The sequence below is a fragment of the Mastigoproctus giganteus genome, chromosome 11 (genome assembly GCF_048544385.1).
Source record: "Mastigoproctus giganteus isolate SK-2022 chromosome 11, ASM4854438v1, whole genome shotgun sequence".
Taxonomy (NCBI): domain Eukaryota; kingdom Metazoa; phylum Arthropoda; class Arachnida; order Uropygi; family Thelyphonidae; genus Mastigoproctus; species Mastigoproctus giganteus.
Genome location: NC_143585.1, coordinates 115,220,723 through 115,235,564, shown reverse-complemented (window position 1 = coordinate 115,235,564; position 14,842 = coordinate 115,220,723). Strand labels below are relative to the sequence as shown.

The window sequence follows — 14,842 nt, the reverse complement described above, 5'->3', positions numbered from 1 at the left end:
CTTATGTCACACCAAACTGACTCAACACTGCACTGTCCAGCGATGTCGACTGGCTTCACTTCCTTGGTTTTTATGTGTTTCTTAACTAATAGCATAACCCCTCCCCCCTTCCTATCCTATCTATCCTTTCTGTAGACGTTGTACTCCCAAAATTGCAGTTCTGCATCCCTTATATCTGCGTGACACCACGTCTCTGATATCTCAACAATATCTGCCTTTGATGTTTTGAGCAATACCTCAAATTCATCAAATTTATTTACTAAACTCCTAGCATTGGTGTACACGCAAGTATACCTGCACCTGTTTCTATTCTTAGCTACCCTAACACAACCCATGTGTTTACTTGTATCGCAATGGCTCCCAGCAGTCTCTGAAATACCATGCATCTTGTTTTTCAGGCTTCTGCTCATTCTAATAGAAGCAGTGCAAGAATCTCTTTCACCTCTGCCAGTGGCTACTGTCAATCTATTGGTCTTTGTCTCCCCACAAGCTACCAGTTTTCCGACCCACCTAACACTGCCTCGATAGCATCAGCAAATATTCTTGCACCCTTTCTATTTAAGTGTATCCCATCCCTGTAGAAGCAATCTCTCCTGTTAACAAGTACAGTCCAGGCTGAAAAAAATTCTACCCCTTGAGCCTTGCACAATCTTTCCAGGGCCGAATTGATCGACAAGGCTCTCATCATATACTCCCTCCTATCGTGTCTGGGCAGAATTGCAGACACTTTCAAATTCAAAGTTGCTGTTGGTCGAGTTCCTCGACCAACAGTAAACACAAGACATTACCACCACCCTGTGTACTTGGTAGAAGTACCCATCATGGAGTGGAATCCCCAAATCAGGAAGAAATAATATAAGATCAATAATAATAATGATAATAATGTCACCTGGATGCACTTCCTTAGATTTTATGTGTTTCTTAACTAACAGCATAACCCCTCCTCCCTTCCCAACCTGTCTATCCTTTCTGTACTCATCATACTCCCCAAATTCCAATTCTGCAATGCTTATATCTGTGTGACACCATGTCTCTAATATCCTAAAAATATCTGCCTTTGATGCTTTGATCAGCACTTAAAATTCATCATATTTATTCACTATACTTCTAGCATTGGTGTACATGCACCAGTTCTTACTGTTAGTTACCCTAGGTAACTAACAGTAAGAACTGTTACTGTGCAAGAATCACTTTTGCCTCTGCCTGCGGCTACTGTTAATCTTTCAGTCTGTGAATCCCCCCTAGCTATCATTTTTCTGACCCACCTAACACTGCCTTGATAGCATCAGCAAATATTCTTACACCCTTTCTATTTAAGTGTATCCCATCCCTGTAGAAGCAGTCTCTCCTGTTAGCAAGCTCACATCATATACTCCCTCCTATCGTTTCTGGGCAGAGTTGCAGACACTTTCAAATTTAACCCTAACTCACGACTTTTTTTTCAACAATAACGTGTACTTGTTGTAAGTAAATCTACAGATCTCTTATTCTTTAGGTCATTAGTGCTAACGTGTACAACAATATCACCTTAAAAGATGATATCTGCCCTACAATGTCATCAACCTTAGCCCCTGGCAGACATACCCTGGTCCTGTTGGACATACCTTCGGTTCCCCGTTTGCCTGACAATAGAGTCACCAATAACTAGTTTCTGTCTGTGGGACCAGTGCATTCTGCCTTGGAGATTGCCACTGTATTGCCTGATGCACAGAAGTGAGCACTGGTGTTGAGTTAGGCAGCTGAGAGCTTGATGGGCCCCCTCACATTAAGTTCTTCGAGGCTATATACCCTACCCTCAAACTCTCAGACGCCCATCAGAATGGTGAGTTGGCACCTAATTTCTTCACAGCTCTGCACCTAGCACACACAAAGACATCCTTCTTGGCTAGATCATGTTCTATTCTAGACAGGTCTGCAAACATTTCACATTTCGCACATTTTTTGAGACTGTGATGTGTTGGAGAATCGGCCTCCTTCGGTTCTCCTGTAAGCCGCAATACTACTGCTACTTTATGCTCGCTGTTTTGCTGCTCTAGTGTAGTCTGTTTAAGTATAATTTAATTAACAATGAAATTTAATAAGATTAATAAATTTTACTGATTAATTGATAATACTATACTAATCTAACAGATTTCTAATACAGTGCTACGTATTTCGCTATTTAGTTTTATGTTAAACCTTACGCTATGAAGTTTAATATTTACATTATGCTATTCCATATCGTATAACAATGCCAGCAAGTTATGAACAGTAAGATCTATGGACACTATAAGTATTAACTTTCAAAATCACTATCTAAGTTCAAATAAACCAAGGAGCTTGACTAGGACTATATAGCTACTTATAGAAAATAATTTAGTATAACAATTAAGTCAATAAAATGACTAAATACATATAAAAACTTAGCGTTTCGTGGAGCTGCAAAAAATCTTGGCCACAACGGTCTATGTATGATGTGCGTGTCTTTTACATACAAAAGATTTGACTTACTCCATATACCTCTACATCTTACGTAGAAAAGCGTGCACGGGGGTGGGCAAAGGCCCCCCTAGTTATTATTATTATTATTATTATAGTTATTATTATTATTATTACACAATAATATTTAATAATAATATAATAATAATAAGAGTCTATATAATTTTTCCTCAACTTATAATTCATGTAATACATATAGCTGAATGATCACATCAAAATTATATGATATAAAATTCACTAAATTGATTATAATAATCATAATAAAACTTCAATATGTAAAAACAATCTCTGTGTATATTTGTAAATTACCAGTTATTACCCAGAGGTGGAAAAGAGGATTTCCTATACAAAAGCACTTTTAATTAACCAAATAAAATTGCTACTGATGTCAATATTTCAGATTGCCTCTAAGTCTTAGTATTCCATCCTCAGTAGAGGTATCTGAGAAATGCTGTAAAACTGTGACTATAAGTAAATATCTTCAATAACAGGCCATGGTTTACAATCTGTCTCGAGCATGGAATTTAGAGTTGTTGTTGTTGTTATTTGGTTTTTTAGGAGCATTAGCAACTAAGGCCATATTGCTCCGGGATATGCGGTGGTCATTCCCTGACCTTTCCGCATCCTCCGTATTTGGTGGTGACTGGTTCGAACCCCGGTCTAATCAAGAAGCGTGTGCTACGCACTGCTGCTCCTTCCCACCTGGCTACGGAGGCACCTTGGAATTTAGAGCATATCCAAAATGTTGATAATGGCAATTTTATTTAGTTAAATGAACGTGTGTTTAAGAATTTCTTTTCCACTTCTGGTAACAATGAATTAACCATTTAATTTGTATATATACATGTATATGTTTTTTACCTTTGAAATTTAATTATTAATTTCCATGATACCTTTCACAGAACATGAAAATTTAATAATTTTTGTATCTTTAAATTTCAGTTACAGAATATGGATAACTTAAGTACCTTATTTTGATCCATGGAATTAGGTACCAGAGCTCCTGTTTCCTCTCGTAAGGCATAATTTTGAATAATTCTATAAAACATAATATTAAAATATTTTTATTATTTCAATCTCATTATAAAGAACTTTATTCTAATTTCTTTAAAATGATAGTACTGAAAATTAAATAAATATAGTTGATTAGCTATTTTTGAATTTATTAAGTATGAAACTAAGATTTCATTACAGAGAGCAGCCAAATTTTAAAATGTATTTTCATTAGTTACTAAAGTTAATGAAACAGAGAAGGGATGAAAATAATTAAAAAGAACAGAAAGAAAATAAGTATAAGAAGGGGGAAGGGGAAGAAAAATCAATGAAGAAAACAAAACTTACATTTTTTTAGTCCATACATCACTAACCACTGAATTTATAACTCCTTCATTAAAGTCATTTAAATTAACACTCATTAATGATTCTAATACACCGGCCTTTTACAATAAAAACAGGAAAAAAATCTATTCTATCCTTTTTCTTTTGACCTACTCAATCACCTAATGGAGGTGCGCTGTAAGAAGACCCCCATAGCCGAGTGGTCAGGCATGAGGGTACATAAGTACATGTGCTTTGAGTGACTGGGGTTCAAGCCTGTGACTGCTAAATACAGTGCTGTTTCTTTGTATTCTTTCAATCTTGTAAACTCCTTTGACCGTGTGGTCGTCTCGGTGAATAAACAGAAAATTTACTGTAAGGCCACCGCAACCAAGTGGTCAAGTGTGAGGGATCATAAGCATACATGCTTTGGGTGACCAGGATTCAAGTTCGTGACTGCTAAATATGTTGCTGTTTCTTGTATTCTCATTATCTTGTGAATTTCTCTGACCGTGTGGTCGTCTCAGAGTATAAACAGAAAATTTATTTACTTAAAGATAGGTGGGGAGGGACAGCAGTAGCAATCTAAATACACTGTATAATTAACAATTAACCCTTTCAGATGTGTGGTTGCAGAATGTATGAGCTTGAAAGATTAGCTTTCTACTAAGTTCCTGTGGAGCAAGCTTCTTAATCAATTTTGAAAATTTGGAAAAGTGAAAATTTTTATTATATGTTATTTTTTTATATTTTAAATGCTTTCAAAAATTAATACGTTCTTAATTTTAATTGACTGCCCAAGACAGTGAAATTATTCTCCATGTCTAAACTATACAACACTTTGATTCAAGTTCATCAGCTTCTGGATCAGAATTCCAGAGAATTTTGGGTTTTGTAAGCTAAAATCAAATAACCAATCAGGTGTGATCTGTCATTTGCAAGCATATTTTGGTGCTGCTACCTATTACAAATTGTGACTATAATAACTTGGAACCACGAACAAAAAGATTTCAAAACAATTTGTACATATAGAAATATCTTATTTGAAATGTAACTAAAATTACCTTTAAAAAAAGTAAATTATGTAATGTTCTGGAGATCTCACACACGAAACACACAAATATATTTATTTCTCCAGGAAAAATGGGCTACAATACAGAAACATCTCAATAGGAATAGTATCTTCAATGGGTCACAACACTGGTTTGTGAAGGAGAAGGTCCAGCATGACCAATCTAGTTAATTATAGCAAAGTCATAAAGCAATTGGATGCAATAAGTTCTCCATGAAAAAGCCATTATATAACTGGAACAAACTGCAATTTCTGGCAAGATCCTTTAATGGCTAAAAGACAGGAAAGAGAGTGGTCATAAATGGGCATTCCTCAGGTTGGACCAGCATAGCAAAGGGAGTCCCTCCCTAAGTAAAGTAATGCTTATATAGCACCAGCCAAAAAAAATGAATAAAAATAAAAACTTTAATTTATCCAAACCTTTCTTAAATTTACCGATTTTTATATTTCTGTTATGGAGTAGATGTTTCTTTGTGATCCACTTCTCATTTTAGACATCTTGATGTGGAAAGGGCTGAATGTGCTGCTTAAAACTTTATAACTTTTCATGAAATTTTAGATGATGCACAAATCTTGGTGGTGAGAAACATTTGGAATCTGAATACCATTCAGTTCTGGTGAGATTTGGCAGGAAAGAGAGAGTTGTCAGATTTGGTGGGTGGGTGAATGAGTGAGTGATGGGCTGATTAATTAGGATTAACTACCAATTTAAATTGTTCAATCTAAGTATCTAGATTTTTTTTTTTTTTTTATGAGAACCCCAAACACGAGAGGTATTAGAACCTATAGTACTTAGTACCGTGCTTGGGTTTGAGGTTAAGAAGACGAAAGAAGATATTTGTTGACATTGGACTTGAACTTCTGTAGATTGTAATTTTCAGGAAATACGTATGAAGGAAGGTTGTTCCAGAAAACGGCAGTTGAATGAATAAATGAGGAAGATGAAAAGTTGGTTCTGTGGGTTTGAAGTTGGACAGTAAATGGATGTTGGCTGGTGGCAGCACGTGTTCGGACTGTTTTGAAAGAGAGAGCAGGAATTATAGAAGCCAATTCAGAAGAACAGTGCCCATGGAAGTATCTGTAGAAGAGGCATGTAGCAGAAACAGTGCATCTATGAGAAAGCGAGTGGAGAGACTCTGTTAGAGATGAATCATTAATTAACCTAACTGCCCTCTTCTGAATGGAATCAAGAAGCCGGAGAGAGGTTTTGGGGGCACCACCCCAGATATGGGAACAATATTCCATGGCAGGGCGAATTTGATTTATACACAGTGAGAAGCTGTTTGGAAGAAAAGTAACGCCGAGAGCGAAAGAGAAAACCAAGTTTTTTAGATGCAGAGGAAGCAATATTTGTAATGTGCTTGTGCCAAGAGAGATTAGAAGTTAGGGTAATCCCCAAAAGAGATATATCATTTTGCCTAGAAATCGGAGTGTCATTAAAGATAAGCATAGGAGTAGAAGAATCCTTTTTGCGAGATATAAGACAAGACTGAGTTTTAGAAGGGTTGAAATCAACTAAGTTGTCTTTGCCCCACTGGAGAATTACCTGAAGATCGGCATTTAAGGAATTGGTAGCAGATTTTCGAGAAGTTGAAGCTGATTGAGCAGGACAAGGTTTCTCAAAATGGAAAGTTGAATGCAATGTGCTATCATCGGCAAAACTATGGATAGGATTTCCAGTCAATGGAAGAAGGTCATTGATATACAGTAATACCCCGACTTACGCTACCCCGACTTACGCGAACTCGGAGTTACGCGGTTCTTGATTTTTTCGTTTGGCAACGCTGCCGCCCACTATCTTCAAGGTCGTTTTTCATATGTTATCGATATACGGTGCGACGGCGGAGAATGAGAGCGAAAGATGAACAAAATTCAACTTTGCTGCTTTTATGTTTTTTATATCAGTGAAGGGGAAACACATTTCACCATAATAACGTAAAAACCAACACAATTCCAGCTATCGGTATGCAATTAGATCGAGTTTACTACCAGTTTATAACAGATTCCACTAGCAGAAACACAACTGGATTGTTATTGTTTTATGGTAGTAACCCCTAGAAACGTGAGGTGTTAATAGTGTATCTCTGCCTTTATGGTGTTGTTTATTCAGTTGCTACACGCGCGCAGCTTTGTTTATGCGTATCAAGCGTGCCTCCTCGTTTTGTAATTGTGCTTTATTCCCTAAAAATGAGTAAAATATTTAATTAAAAGGTGTGAAAAGGAAGCGTCCTGGTGAAGACACTGCAGATTCAGAGAGAAAAAGAAAAGCAATTATCGATAAACAGAGGCGGACTGGGTCAAAAATTCTTACCCGGGAAAATTTGTAGTGGCCTCATACTATGGTTTATGGCCAAAATCACACCGGCCCACCGGGGTTTCCCCAGTAAGGCTTATGGCCAGTCCGCCTCTGTCGATAGAGAAAAAATATGAAATTGTGAAACGCTTTGAGGGAAATGAAAGACCATGTGATATTGCACGTGCTACAGGCCTAAATGAAGCAACGGCGAAAAGCACATGACAATTGCAAACTTGACAGGTTGAAAATTGAAAAGGGCTCAATTGTAAATGGCTTAAAATTTTTAGAAAACAGACTCCAACGAAGAACGCGTTATAGCTACAAAGCAAGGAATAAAACAATTATTAGCTTGCTACGAAGAAATTCTGCGTGAAAAAAAGAAGGCGCTGTGTCGTCAGACGAATTTGTTAGATTTTATGAAGCCATCGACATCGAAATAACTTTTTTACGTAAGTCATTTGTTTTTTAATACATATTTTGTATTAATATGTATAAAGAACTGCAATTTTATTAATATTTTTCTTCTAAACTAGTGTTTTTGTTAGTCCTTGGTCCCAATTAAGCAAAATTTATATGTATTTATATGCAAAGTTGTACCCCGACTTACGCGAATTCGACTTACGCGATTTTCGTCGGACCCACCTATCGCGTAACTTCGGGGTATTACTGTACAAGAGGAAAAGAGTGGGGGAAAGAACTGAACCTTGGGGGACACCGGCATTAGTGGAGAAGTTAGAAGTCAGAGAGCCATCTACCATCACCCTCAGTGAGCGATCAGAGAGAAAACTGGATAACCAATTACTAAAAACAGTTGGCAAACCATAAGATGGAAGCTTGTTTAGAAGACCTTTATGCCAAACACGATCAAAAGCCTTTGAGATGTCAAGAGCAACTACTTGTGTTTCACCGAACCTTTCCATTGAATTAGTCCATAAATGGGTAACATAAGCCAGAATATCTCCAGTGGATCGACACTGATGGAATCCATACTGGTGATCGTTGATCAGACGGAAGATTTCTAGGTAGTTTAAGAGTTGGCGGTTAATTGATTTCTCCATTACTTTAGAAAGAGTAGAAGTAATTGCAATGGGACGATAATTGGATGGGAGGGATTTGTCACCCTTTTTAGGAACTGGCTGGATATGAGCAAATTTCCAAGCAGAAGGAAAAACACCTTTGGAATAAGAAAGTGAAAAAAGGCAGCAAAGAATAGGAGTAAGTTCAGGAGCACAGGTTTTGAGAACAAGTGGAGAAATACCATCAGGACCTGGAGCTTTCTTAGCATTAAGATTCATCAAAATCCTTCTGATATCCTTTTGATGGAAGACCACAGGAGTCATTGAATGGAGCATGTTGGGAATGGTGGGAGGTGTTTTACCAAGATCATTAATACATGAGCTGGAAGAAAAATGGGATGCTAGCAGGTCAGCTTTATCCTTGGCTGAAGTGGCAACAGAACCATCTGGTTTGGACAGAGGTGGGAGCAAAGATGGGCAAAAGTTGCGGCCAATAGCTTTGGCAAGAGACCAGAATGCTCGGCTACCATTAGGGCAAGAAGCAAGTTTTCTACTCTTAGCCTGTTCAAACTCTAGTTTGGACTGGTTAATAACTGCTTTACAACTGTTGCGAGCTTTGGTGTAGGCTGAAAATGAAACTGAAGAATTAGAAACAAGCCAATTACGATATGCAACATTCTTCTCTTGGACAGCCTTAGCACATTTATTGGAAAACCAAGGTTTAGATAAAGGACGAGATTTTAAAGTGGAGTGTGGGATAAAGGATTCCATTCCTGCAAGAATAATTTCACTGACACGATCTGAGCAAACGTTGACATCAGAAGTTTTGAAACAGTAATCCGACCAAGGAAAAGAAGAAAAGAAGTCTCGCAGGTCATCCCATTTTGCATTCTTGTAATGCACCTGGTTGGGAATAGCCATGAGATAAAGGTTCCATTGGAGAAGAGACAATCACCAAGTTGTGATCTGAAGTGCCTAAAGGACCTCTCACTTCGACCGTGTACTTAGAAGGGTTGTTTGTGAGAAAAAGATCAAGCGTATTGGCTGTATGATTAGGATTGTCCGGTATTCTTGTAGGTAAATGAACAATCTGTGCAAGGTCATTAGTAATTGCAAAAGCCTCAGCATCTCGACCTGCTGGGTCGGTGTGACTAGAAAACGGAAGCCAGCTGGAGTTGTGAACATTAAAATCACCAAGGAAAATTACTTCACTGTTAGGAAAGTTGGATTGGAGAAAGTCAAGTTGCAAAGAGAGGAAGTCAAAGAGCTCCAAGTGATTAGTGGAGTTGGGAGAACGGTAGAGACAACAGATGAATTTGACACAATGAGGTAGAGAGATTTTAAGCCAGAGAAGATCAAAGAGAGGAGATTCCAAATTGCCAAGTCTCTGACAGGGAATATCAGAACGGACATATGCACAAGTACCACCTTTGAGGCGAAAGGAATCATACAGCGAATAATTCGGGCATCTGAGATGAGCAGTAGATGAATCAACCGATATCTGAGATTCTGTCAGAAAAAGTACATGGGTTTGGCAGACAGCAAGTGGAAATGGACATCGTTGAGATTAGAATTGAGACCACGTATATTTGTGAAATGAATTAGGAAGTCCTTGGGGGGGTTTAGATCTTTTCGCAGATAAGCTTGCTCTATTAGTTTGACAATTCATGGTGTATTCAATAATAAGAAAAAGTAGGTGGGACATGCTGTATGAAGTAATGAAATTTTTGGATATGGCGTACATGTGGTAAGAATATACCCAGATCCTTGACATAACGTGGCCTCAACAATGCTCCCCGCATACACACTACTCGGACTCCCTCCAGTCACCATCTGGCAGAGTAGAGGCAGCAAGATTATACACTAGCTGATCCGGAAGCTTCCTAGAGAGTTACCAATAGGTTCAGTCCGATGTACTAACTAGCGGCCGGCCTGCAAACACCGTTTTAGAGCTGTACCCTCGAAATGTAAGGAATATTGGATCTCGCCACGACGTTCATCATAACGTCAAAAGTCATCAATCATACTGCATGATGGAAGAGATAGGGAAAGGTTGACCGGAACTTAGCTCTAGAGACTAAACATGGGTTCCACCCTTTCAAGCCTCCAATAAGCAAAGTGGTGGTATTTCACCGGTTGATGAGAGTCATCTACCACCTAGTACTGCCTGGTAACATAGAGGGGTGGTGTTCCTCCATGTGGTGTGGGCGCCACACCTCGACCCCTGCTTACGTTGGTTCACACCTGGGTGGTCACCCACCATGTACTTGCGCATGGAGGTTATACCCAGGATTACTAACAGTCCCACCATCATGAAGGTGCAAGCAGAGGATTTGGCTGTCACAGACCGTCCGGACTTCGCTGAAATTGGGTCCACTTGACTTGAGTGTCACCCGAATATCAGTTCTATCAGCGTTTTAGACTCCCAGATAGCAAGTACAGCTTGTCTGGCATATCTGAGAGAATGTCTGTGACAACCTCAAGGACCAGTTGTTACATTTGATTATTTAAATCATTCACGATGTCATGAGATACTTATTTTGATATATGATCTGATTCAGCTTTATGGCTTCAGTGCAAGATATTATTTCAGCTTTGTTTGTTAGGAATGGATGAATTATGGCTGTAAAGAGAAGAGCAGAGGAATGCATTTTCTATTATTAACAGTCATTGTTAATCTTCAATTGGATAACAATGATGATAAGTGGCCAGCACATTTCCCTTTATTTAGTAATAGCTGTAACAGTGCATTAAAGTTGATTGTAACAGTGCATTAAAGGCAATTAATTATAGTTACCTGTTTGTTATTGAGTAATTATCCATGGTGGTTGAGGTGGGAGTAGGTTTACAGTACAGAATGGTATTGATAACTTCTCAAGAAACTCTAGGACATTGAACTTTATTAGGAGTTCTCTGAAGTGCTTAAATTAGCATCAGTAGAGGCATATGATGCAAGAAAGCAAGCTTATACAGCATCAGCTAAAAAAACAAAAACACCACCCATTTCACCCATCCATTCACATTCCAAAAGTTTGTCTAGTTCTGCCTTAAATGTTTATTGGATGATTTTCGTTCTCCGCACTTGTCACATAATTTGAATCAGTCATAAAACTATTCTACTTCTACATCTTCATGGACAGATTCATCAACACTGTTTCTAGGCATCAGCTTCGAGAATTAACTGTAATATTCAATTCCAGAAAAGGAAGCCAGTTGTTTAGTGTGTCTTATCTTGGTGATAAGTATGTCATGACTCACCATCACACATTAGCATTAGCATTAGTAGAGGCATATGATGCAAGAAAGCAAGCTTATTCAGCATCAGCCAAAAAAAAAAAAAAACAACCACTACTCCCATTTCACCCCTCCATTCGTTCGAAATACCTGTCCAGCTGAGCCTTAAATTTGTTTAGGCTATCAACTTCAACAACAAGCGATAGAAGTCTATTCCACAAACCAACTGCCCGCTGGCTAAAGGTAAATTTCTGCACATCTATCCGACATCCGTCCTTCCTCAATTTGAATTTATGCCATCTCAGGTGATTATTCTGAGCAAGAGGAAGAATCCCATCGGCATTGAGCATGCTCAAGCCATTGAAAGCCTTATACACCTCTATCAGATCACCTCGCCGATGCCTAGTCTCCAGGCTCTGTAATTTGCAAAACTTAAGCCTTTCTTCGTAAGAGCAACCCTTTGTTCCATTCACTAATCTTGTTTCCCTTCTCTGTACTCGTTCCAGCAGCTCTACATCCTTCTTGAAATGAGGCCTCCAGACCTGTATACAGTACTCAAGGTGTGGCCTGACCAATGCCTTATACAAGGGAATAATCACCTCCTTATCACTGTTAGAAAAATTCCTATATATCATTGACAAGACACCATGAGCTACTCTTGCAGCTCCTCTGCACTGCTCAGAGAACTTCATATCTGCCTGCACAACCACCCCCAAGTCCTTTTCATTCTCTACCACTGTCAGCTTAGTACCACAGAGTTGATACGTTGATCTGGGGTTACAGTTTCCCATATGTAGTACTTTACATTTGTCAATGTTAAACTTCATTTGCCACCTCTCAGCCCATCTGCTCAACCTTTCCAGATCCTGTTGCAGCAGCATAGTATCAGTAGTGTCCTTAACAACCCTGCCAACTTTTGTATCGTCTGCAAACTTGGACATTAAGCCTGATACACCATCATCAATATCATTTATAAATACAGAAAACAACAATGGACCCAACACTGAACCCTGAGGAACTCCACTAATAACATTAGTCCACGTTGAGCAGTGTCCATTGATTACCACTCTCTGTCTTCTGCCACTCAACCACCCCTTTATCCATAGCAGCAATTTGCCTCCAATGCCACACTGCTCCAATTTGTGCAGCAGTCTTCCATGCACAACAGTATCAAAAGCCTTTCCAAGATCCAAATATATAATATCAAAGTTATTCCCTGCATCCAGTTCTTTTGTGACTACATCATAGTATCCAATCAAATTGGTCAGACAAGACCTGCCCTTAACAAACCCATGCTGTGTCTGAGCTATAACTGAATTCTTGTCCAGATGATCCTGCAGTGCTTCTTTAACCAGTGCCTCCATTAATTTTCCTGGAACCGAAGTTAAACGAACAGGTCTATAATTACTTGTGTCAGCCTTTGATCCTCCTTTGTGAATTGGGGTTACATTTGCACATCTCCAGTCCATGGGTACCTCCCCTGAGTCCAAGGAAGCTCTCATAATTATGGCTAGGGGTTTGCTTACTTCCTTTGCTGCCTCCTTTAATATAACTGGATAGATCCCATCCAACCCGGGTGCCTTTTTTATGTTTATCCTCAACAATTTCTCCTCCACTTTCCTCTCAGTTATTAGAAAATCATCTAGCTCACTGCCAATGTTTACTTCACCTACGACATTCCCCTTCCTGAATAACTCCTCATGTGTGAATGTAGATGCAAAATACTCGTTTAGATTGTTAGCCACCTGAGCTGGATCCTCAACTGTTGAACCATCAACATCCAGTGGACCAATCTGATTCATCCCTTTCCTTCTTGAGTTTAAATAGGTAAAGAACTCTTTTCTGTTTTTCTTTGCATCCTTTGCCAAGGATTTCTCATAATCTGCCTTTGCCTGCCTAATCTCCTTTGTGACTTGGTTACAGATCAACTTATATCTATCATAGGCTTCCATGTCATCGATTAATTTGTATGTATCCCATGCATTTTTCTTCTCTGCCATATGTCTCATTAGTTCATCTGACAACCATTTAGGCCTGAACCTTGAACAATATTTCTTGGTTGGTATGTAAAGCCTGGTAGCTTCCAAGATTAGTTCCTGGAACGCTTCCCATTTTGAATTTGCTGTTGGTAACATCATCATCAGTTGGTCCCACTGTATAGAATTTAAATACTGTCTCAGACCATCATAGTCGCCTTTACGAAAGCAAAAACCCTTCCCTTTACCTCTGATGGTAGTTACCTAAATCTAAATCCTGATCTAAATCCTAAAACCTGCTCTAAATCCTATCGAACACATATGGAACGCTCTGGGGAGATGCCTAGCAGCACATCCACCACCAGAAAATGTTCACCAGCTGAAGATAGTGCTGACAGAGGAATAGACGATGTTGCTGCAAGAACTTATCAACAACATTGTTCTAAGTATGGACAGGCAGTGCAAAACCTTTATCGAAATTAGGGGTGGCCATATCACCCACTGAGGACCACCTCTTCCCTTTGTTCCATCTTTGGCATTGATGCATCTTTATCATGGAAGTCAGCGCTATGTTACCATTTTTGAATAAAGTTCCTCTGTTCTGTTTTGTTTCTGTCGTTGTGTTGGTGTTGTTTCCTTCATCATTTCTGCCTCACGAGGTTCCTTTGGTATGCTTTTCCCATATTCAGGCCACTCCTATGAGAAGCTACAGGTGAAAACCTGACTGGTCCTTAAATTTTGCACACCAGTATACTATCAAGGGAAGGGATTTTGTTTTCATAAAGGTGACTATAATTGTCTGAGACAATTCCTAAATTATTTCCAGTGGGACAAACACTGATAATATTAAACTGCATATTCTGAATGGGAAGCATTCAGCAAAGTAACTATACAAACTACCAAGCTTTTCACATCCACTAAGAGATACTACTCACGGTTTCAACCTAAATGGATGACGGATGAACCGATAAGACTAGTTACAGGAAAGAAAAATGCATGGGATAATTATAATTACCAGGAGAGATAGGTACACACAACAAATACAAACTAGTCTGCAATCAAGTCACAGAAGGAGTGAGGTAGGCTAAGGCACATTACAATAAGTCTTTGGTTAGGAATACAAAGAAAAGTAGCAGAGTTCTTTGTTTATGTTAACACTAGAAGAAACGGAATGAACCACATTGATCCACCAGATACGAGCGGCATAACTATTGATGATACTGTTCTGACTGCTAACAAACTGAATAAAAATTTTACATCTACATTCATACAGGAAGAAGTATTTAGGGATAGGCACATCAGAAGTATATGAACTGATAACTGGGAGCTGAATTATTTTGTGATAACTGAGAGGAAAAGTGGAAAAGAAATTATTTAATTGTATGATAATGTATAATGTCGTAACAAGACCTAGAAAAATTAACCAAATGGGCTGAGAAGTGGCAACTTCTCT

General features: G+C 38.7%; 1 protein-coding gene across 5 annotated transcripts in view; it reads right to left on the bottom strand.

The window, feature by feature from the left end:
• Window positions 1–14,842, bottom strand: part of LOC150078364 (coiled-coil domain-containing protein 186-like) — a 334,475-nt gene that overhangs the window by 67,754 nt on the left and 251,879 nt on the right. For 4 of the 5 annotated variants that reach the window (XM_090385405.1, XM_090385401.1, XM_090385402.1 and 1 more), the window contains one exon: window positions 3,447–3,516. The exons of the other annotated variant lie outside the window; for it this stretch is intronic. In XM_090385405.1, the coding sequence (XP_090241531.1) occupies window positions 3,447–3,516 (70 nt within the window). The remainder of the gene's footprint in view (window positions 1–3,446; window positions 3,517–14,842) is intronic. 5 annotated transcript variants of the gene reach the window in all.